Source organism: Trachemys scripta, chromosome 6 (genome assembly GCF_013100865.1).
Source record: "Trachemys scripta elegans isolate TJP31775 chromosome 6, CAS_Tse_1.0, whole genome shotgun sequence".
NCBI lineage: Eukaryota > Metazoa > Chordata > Testudines > Emydidae > Trachemys > Trachemys scripta.
The window spans coordinates 66,697,460-66,705,862 of record NC_048303.1 but is presented as its reverse complement, the minus strand read 5'-3'; the positions used below and the strand labels follow the sequence as shown (position 1 = coordinate 66,705,862).

General features: G+C 44.1%; 1 protein-coding gene across 1 annotated transcript; it reads right to left on the bottom strand.

Moving 5' to 3' along the window:
- Positions 1 to 7,288: 7,288 nt before the first annotated feature.
- On the bottom strand, positions 7,289 to 7,606 carry LOC117878690 (histone H4-like). The gene has a single exon (XM_034773034.1). It carries the CDS (start codon positions 7,598 to 7,600, stop codon positions 7,289 to 7,291), a length of 312 nt encoding a protein of 103 aa, XP_034628925.1. The 5' UTR covers positions 7,601 to 7,606.
- Positions 7,607 to 8,403: the final 797 nt, after the last annotated feature.

Sequence of the window (8,403 nt, the reverse complement as noted above, 5' to 3'; positions counted from 1 at the left end):
TAGGTCGAATTCAGCTACGCTATTCGCATAGCTGAATTTGCGTATCTTAAATCGACCCCCCCCCCCCGTAGTGAAGACCTGCCCTCAGTGTGATACTGAATAAGAGGCAGCTTATGAAGAAGACATTCTGCTCGTGAGAACAGGAGACGTCTCAATTATCTCATATCTGCCATCCTGCTTCCTTTCTACTGCAGCTCTCTCATCCACAATAATAAGGAGAAGCTGGACAGGTATATGGATATGTTCAATACAATACAAGATGCTTAAGGCCCTGATTAAGCAAAGCATTCAAGTTGTTGAATGCATGAGTAGTCCCACTCACATGCTTACAGTTAAATGCTTTGTTGAGCTGGAGCTTTGATCCATTGGATGAAAGTGAATTTGGATTGTTGTAACACACACACGGTGAAAAGGGAACAGGTTAGTGGATCTCTAGCTACGCCCGAGAAATCAGTAATGATATTGATTGCTAGACTGGTACGCTCAACTGTGGCTTCAGAGATTTATATGCACATTCTATCACTAAACACAACTGTATAAATATTGTCAGTTTTATGGTGTGAGCAGCTAAACTGGGAAGGCCAACATAGCAGGCCTACATTACTATAGTGCCTCCAATTTCAAATGAGGCCAAAAGACTGCCAGACTCATTTTCAAATGAAAGCAGTCCAATGGTGGACTGAACTGAAATTATAACTAGCAACAACTACTTCCAGATTAGGTATTGTTATTCATACAAGCTGCCTGACTGGGGAGTTTTCTCCATTTCTACAGCAGAAGTGAAGTAAGAGTAGCAAAACAAGCACTAGAAACTATTACTTACTAAGTAAAAACATAAAACAGTACATTAAACACCCAATAGGAAAGAGAAAAGGTAGAGACAAAGGATGATACAAATAGTACAAGGTGGAGTGTGAGAATATGCTGAAAACTAGGGGAAATCATAACAGGAGTTGAGACCACTTACCACCTCCAAGCAAGAGAAATGCATCAAACATCAGCCAGTTGCAAAATAGCCACTTTAATTTGAACACTGCTGGTCTCTGACAAATTAAAAGGGCCAGCTCCAGAAAGGCATGCTAGGAAAAGAGGGCATATGTCCACTGGGGAGAGTCACAGGGACCTGGTAGTCTCTAGGTGTTCTAGAAAAGAGGCTGCATCAGTGCTTTGCATGCCACCACTATATTACAAAGTTCTTTTTTTTTTTTGCAATAATCCTTTCATATGCATGGCCCAAATCCATAACCCTGCTCTACTCTTTTTGCACTACTCACCCAGCAGATGGGGAGTGGAAACCTGCCATTACTCCCAAGAGGGGTGGGAATACCTCTGTCATGGGAGCATCCGCAGTAGGTGCGGAACTAGCAGAGCCAGTTCTTATGCCTCCATCCCTGTAACCCCTAATGCAAGAGGCAGGGAGGGGGAGTAGCCAGAGTGAGATGTGCTCTGGGAAACACCAACTGGCATTTTGTCCCTAGGGCCTAAGCAGCTCCTGGGTCCAGTGCTAGACTGAGAATCAGGGAGCCATTATCTGACAGCCATCCCTCCCTGCCAAGCCCTCTGGAAGCTGGGTGCTGCAGAGAATCTGACCCTGTATTTACTAGACATCCAAGGCTAGATTTCTGATGAACGAGTTAGTGCACAACTAGGGCTTCAGGTGAGCAACATCGCTCTTGCAAAAACTTAGAATAATTTTCACTTGAATGGGGAACTGCAGTTGCACTTCTTAAAATAGGTGTAAGGATTTGTGCACACAAATGTACATGGTTAAGATCCCAATTTAGCATGTGCAAATTTATCAATTAAGTTTAGGAACGAATTTTGACAATAGGGTCACTTGCTTAAAACGTTGGTCTCACTCTCAGATCCTTCCACTTGTCTTTGCTCTCACTTTGGCAATAACTTTTATATGTCAATGTTATTGGTTAAAAATGTAATTGTGGATATGATTGTGAACTGTGCGTCCAATTGCCTATTTTGCTTGAGTAATTAAGGTATAACTCTTTGCAACAGTACCTGTGTGCAAAACAGTGCTGTGTTCTTTGTTCATTCACTGCTGCTGCACACCATGGATCAGTAAGATTTGGTATGTGCCCTTTCTGAAGGTTTACTGTATATCAGAAGATAAATCTTCTATATGTCAGTAAGAAGTGAGGCACGCTACCAGTGGCAGATTAAAGAAGGTTTGAATGGCTAGTTGATCCAGGTGCAGCATTCCAACGGAGACCCAAATTTTACAGCAGAGAACCTATGAGTTTTTCATCTTTCTCTGCAGCATGGGACATGGGTCACTTGCAACTAAACTAGTGCATTAAACTAGTGTAAATGGTGAATTCTCTGTTAACTTAAAGTCTTTAAATCATGATTTGAGAAGTTCAGTAACTCAGCCAGAGGTTAGGGGTCTATTAACAGGAGCAGGTGCATGAGGTTCTGTGGCTTGCCATGTGCAGGAGGTCAGACTAGATAAACATGATGGTCCCTGCTGGCCTTAAAGTCTATGAGTCTATGAACTCCTCCCTTGTCCCCAGTAAGCAGGTTTGGGGCACACATATTTGTTTGATCTCAGGCACATTTAGCCTTAATTCATACAAACAACTCTCATTAACAAAGATACAGGCAGTGCAATGGCAAATATGTTCTGGTTTCACAGTCACCATGCCTCTTCTCATGGGCAGAGACAATTTTGCAAGCATGGCTGACTTCCCCAACCCTATTAAGTAGATCATGTATAAAGGGGATTTTTTTGACTCTGAGTGGACTTCCACTTATTTCATTTACAGAGGGCAAAGTGACCAGGCTGCATTTGGCTGTCCCTCATGGGGGTTAAGGAAGATGAAATCCACTCCCAAACCTGGGGCTACAGTATTCTGCAGCTGCCATTACTCCAGACTAGGGGGTGAGTAGTGGCCACTGCTCCTTCATACCTTTTACATATGGGTCCCTGGATCCAAATCTGGTTCTTCCCCAGGCCACCCCCATGCAGGAATGCCATGGGGATTCCAAGAATCAGGGGTCTTTGTGTGGGTCCTCCTCCCATGGATAAATTTCACCCTATATGAGTGAATCATTCCTAAAAAAGGAAGCAAAGTTTATTTTAATTCCTAGCATTCTCTATGTCAAGCCAGAGTATATGGTTCTTTTCTCACAATTTCTAACATAAATCTGAACCTGGTTCCTGAAATAGGTGTTAAATCCCATCTAGAACACTGAGATCCTGTAGGTTGTGTCTATGGATGGTTCTGCTGGTGGAGCAAAGACAAGATACAATTTCCTATACCAGCTATGTTAAGGAGGATTAGACAGAATGACTTTAACCAAGATATCAAAATCTTCCCCCTCACCAATGACAAAGAGTGAAGATCAAAAATATTTCTATATTAAAGACAAAACCAATTTCATGTTAGTTGCGGCTCTGTATAACTCTATGGACTATCCCATACTCCTCATATATGTACTTTCATCACCCTTGCTTATTTTTAATATTCATTATAAAAGATGTTAATATCACTTTCACACCTATTTCTTCAGGGGCTGCTTTTGCTGTTTAAAACTAAGATCTCAGTCCAACAAGCCTCATGAAAGGTGATGAGCACCTTTCAGTTCGCACTGAAGACAGTTGAGGGTGCTCATCCTGACTGAGCCCTGAGGAGAATAAGGAAAACTGGGAAGGCTTAAGGTTCCATTTCTAAAAAGCTTTATCTATATAGAGCCAAATTCTGAGCTCTTTACTCAGGGTATGTCTACACTTAAAATGCTACAGTGGCATAGCTGCAGTTGCGTTGCTGTATCGCTTCAGTGTAGACGCTACCTATGCTGATGGGAGGCGTTTTCCCATCAGGGTAGGTAATCCACCGCCCCGAGAGGCAGTAGCTAGATTGACAGAAGAATTCTTCCATCGAGCTAGCGCTATTTACAACAGGAATTAAGTCGGTATAGCTACGTCTTTTAGAGGTGTGGATTTTTCATACCCGAGAGATGTAGCTATCCAGATGTAAATTTCTAATGTATGTCAGGCCTTGATTTCCACTCCACTCATACTCAGACTTCAATGTTTGTTCCATTTAGCATTTTTCATTCTTTTGAAGACAAGGTGCTGAAGAACTAGACGACTGGCCCTGAAACTGCATGGGCAAACCTGAACAATTATATAGTGCTTGAAATACAGTGTGATAGAGCTGTAGTATAAAGAATACATTGATTTTCCTGTACTAACACCAGTATATAATAAACAACTGTCTACATTATAACTATAGCTCTAATGCCTCTATGTCAGAGTGAGAAAAGTGACCAGACCCTGCACTGCAGTATAATTTTGTTAAGGAATAATGTACACCAAACTACATTGTATAAAAAGCTGTCATTGAACTGAGAGTCATGCTTTCGTGGCTGGTTAATATTGCTACTGAAGCCAAAATGGAATTGTAAACCAGATTCAACTCTGTGAGTGTGATCTGCCATCACAGGCAGTATGTCAGAAGTGACATTCAGTCCAAGGATTCTGCTGTGAGAGCAAAATTTAAACTCGGTCATCTTCTCAATAGGATTCTGCAGTGGAAACTGCCTGGGTAAGACAGTGAATGAACTTAGCCCTGCATACTTTGGGGGCTGTACTGGCAATGGGTACCCCAGCACATATGAGACTGCAGGTGGCTTATGCTGCAGTGGGCTGACAGGCAGATTTACTTCTATTTGGGAGTTTTTGCAATTTTATGTACTTTATTCTGTATAATTAGGCTGCGAAAAGGTTTTGACAAAAGATATAAACTAAACATGAACATTTTTCATTCAGTTCAAAAGAGTAAAACCCACAGTATTCATGGCAATCCAGGTCATACTCTGGGAGCCAATGCACTGGGCACAGACAGATGACAATAAAAAGGTGGCTTATTTTCCATGCCACTGAAAGGTGTCCATGTTGTCATACAATCTGCCTAAAATCAGGTTCACAATACAAATGTACAACTAACTAGCAGTGATAGCAGTAACTAGCTAAAACTTTTTCTGCCTTCATTTATACTTGCAGAATACCCACTGTCTTCAATGAAAGTTACCTGTGTGTAACTGGAATCAGAACTTGACCCTAATTTAGGACACTGTGGGAGATTTGCAGCTTTGTTCTTTACATTGAAGTTACCCTTGTGTCAACATGCTGAGTTAGTAATTATTTATATTCTGGTAGCACCTAGAGGCCCCAATTAGTGTTTTACTCCTTCAGCAGGCACATGTGTAACATTTGCTGATTCACAGTTCACACGCTAACACTTCCAATGGAGAACTGCATTTTCAGGTTTAGTCACAGTGGAGGTGTGAAAGTACATACGCAGAAAGTAGGCATTAACGTAATGCATCTTGGTTCCTGAAAACTGGGCGATACATCTGCATGTATACTCACCTGGCCAATTGGGGTAATACTGAGGCCACTCAGCAGTCTCCCCCTGGTGGTCTACATTAGTAGGTGTGAAAACACTGACATATATTTCATATACAGAGAAAGAAAGACTTGACCAAACCTGAAGTCCTTACTCAGTTTGTTACTTATCGTTTTACAGAGGGAAAACTGCCACTGGCTTCAATGAGATTTTCACATAAGTAAATGCTTCAGGATTTGGTCCTGTGTTGCATTTTCTCTTTTCTTTATTCACAGAACAATTACTGCACAGGTGGCGGCAGTAGAAGTGCAAGGTTTTGTACACTGCACTGATACTATACCTCAATCGTGGAACCACTTCTCACCTCGGTGAGAATACAGAGTGTGATAGTGGATTTGGATGTGAGCACTATCCAATAGGAATAGAATTCATTTTATTAAAGCCACTAAGCAGTCATCGGTTGGTAATGATTTTTGGTCACTACTAACCTGAGCCAATCTTAACCGTACAAATGTACAACAACTAGCAGTGATAGCAGTAGCTGTAACTAGCTAAAACTTTTTCTGCCTTCATTTACACTTGCAGAATTCCCACAGTCTTCAAAGAAAGTTACTACTACTACTACCCTGAGCCAATCTTAACCAATGATCTAGACGCAAAAGTTCCTATAACCCAGCACCAATCCCTTGAAACAACTATTCTCCATAAACAATTTTATGATGAAATTTTATATAGGGCTGTCAGAGGACGGCTGGCCCTTGTAAGTGAAGTAGATCTAGCTCCCCTGTATCAGAAAAGGTGCTCCCAGTTGGTCTAATTAAGGTGAGGGGGCTGCAGTTTGGGTGCCTGGGAACTGACGGAGCTGAAGTATGAGGAAGCCTACTTTCCGCCCTCCCAAGTTGGTGCATGGCGGAATGGCTGTAACTGCAGGAGTTTCTGCTCCAGTTTCTGCAGGCAGTCAGACAACAGAAGCAGCAGGAGGTACAACTGGATCTATGGAAGCTGCTACCATGCTTGAGGAACAACCGCAGTACTTCCTAGAGAGCCTGCAGAGGGAAAGGATCAGTGGGCACAGGTATAAAGCGGGAAAGAAGGTTCAAGGACTAGAAGGCATAAGGCCCAATGGAGGGAATGTTTTGCTAGTGGAAGAGAGGGGCACACAGGAAGCCTTTTCCCCATGTGATGTGTGCTTTTAAAATTGGCTTGGTTGCGCTGAGCACAGAAGAAATGGGGGAGACTCTGGATGACACCCTGCCCATCACTACATTTCAAGAAGAAGCAAAGACAGAGGAGTTCTCAGGGTTTGTATGCTTTTGTTGTGGGGGGATGGGGCAGATTGGAAGGTATTACTCCTGTAAGAACATGGGCTGTGGGAAACCTGGAAGCCTAAGACTTGCATGCCCGAGCTGACAATGTGATTACTAGGAGGTTCAGATCCAGAGGGGCAGGAGATGGCCTGAATGTTTCAGGTGTGGGAAAATGGGACATATCAGGCAGTACTTCCACTTGAAGAGGGAACTAGGGAAAAATGGTGTCTGTTGGAGGTGCGAGCCCTGCAGAGCAAGGGAAGTAATTCCCCTGATGGAGGTCCCGAGGGAGAGAAGGGTAAAAGGAGTGGAAGCTTATGACAGAGGTGAAACACTGCACAGTGGAGACTCAGACAGGGTTTGATCAGGCTGATCAGTGTGAAGCTGGGGCCCAGATAGGACCTTAGAGGAACAGCTTGTGAGAACAGCACAAGTATGGAGGTTGCAGAAAAATTGGATGCTGCAGCTATGGCAGCAACATTTATAACTGCTAACTCCACAAATACAGAAGTGAAAGGAGAGGATGTGAGAGGCCTGCTTTCCTTGGCAGAAATGCGCTGGATGGAACGTGCTGCACTTGAAGAATATTTTTCTGCTCGGTCCCCAGGGAAATCAGCCCCCAAAGCCGTACAGGGTGCGCCCCTGGCGTTTCAGGGCGTAGACCACGTCCATGGCTGTCACCGTCTTGCGCTTGGCGTGCTCGGTGTAGGTCACCGGATCGCGGATCACGTTCTCCAGGAAAACCTTCAGCACCCCGCGGGTCTCTTCGTAGATCAGCCCCGAGATGCGCTTCACCCCGCCGCGGCGAGCCAGACGGCGGATCGCAGGCTTGGTAATGCCCTGGATATTATCCCGCAGGACCTTCCGGTGCCTCTTAGCCCCGCCTTTTCCTAGGCCCTTTCCACCTTTCCCACGTCCAGACATGGTAACGGTAACAAAACAACACAGTATACTTGAAGAAGGCAGGCAGGTAGCAAGCACTGAAAGAAAAGGTAGAGTTGTTAGAAGAAAAGCAAGAACTGAAGATCTTCCAGGAGCTCAATCTGGAAGAGAGAGTGGGATCTCAAACACAGATCCAGGGCATGCAAAAGGAGCTCCAAGGGGGAGATGAGTTGCTTTTTGAAATTCTCCAGCTGAAAAGGAGAGCTGGAGCAATGACAGACTGAAAACCAGACTGGTAAAGGTTGAAGAAGGAGATGTGGATGGTGGATGTGGAAGGAGACGTGGATGGTGCCCTGGTAAAGGCATGGATTGTAAAGCTAGCTTTAAGGACTGTGGGGAATAGGGATGTGTATGAGTTTATATGGATTTGTTGTGTGTTTTGTTTAGGAGTGAGAGCAGTCCAGATGGGGCCTCATAGGTCAGGAAAAAACCTGCTCGTGAAATGTCACAGGGTGGCTTGCCCTATAGGTCCAGCTTTCTGTTGGGCAAACTAAGGGGGCTGCACTTGGTGTTATAAACGGTCAGAGAGAGAACCAAGGAGAAAAACCTGGCTGAGAGCGAGTGAGCTAGGAAGCAGGAGCCAAAGTCCCCTGGGAAGGGAGACAGGGAGAGCCTCAGATGTGAAGAGTGAGCTAAGGAACTGTTTGTTTACTTGTTTAAGTTTGGACAATAAAACTGCCTGAAGTTAGAATGGCCATGGCAGGGAGTTCTTAGCAAGCTGGGGAGAAGCCCTACCTTGTGACACGGCTCTCTGGCTGAATGCTGCACTTCATTTCCTGTTTCTC

Excerpts from the sequence above, each read along its gene's own strand:
- LOC117878690 (XM_034773034.1), bottom strand. The coding sequence starts at position 7,600 with ATGTCTGGACGTGGGAAAGGTGGAAAGGGCCTAGGAAAAGGCGGGGCT.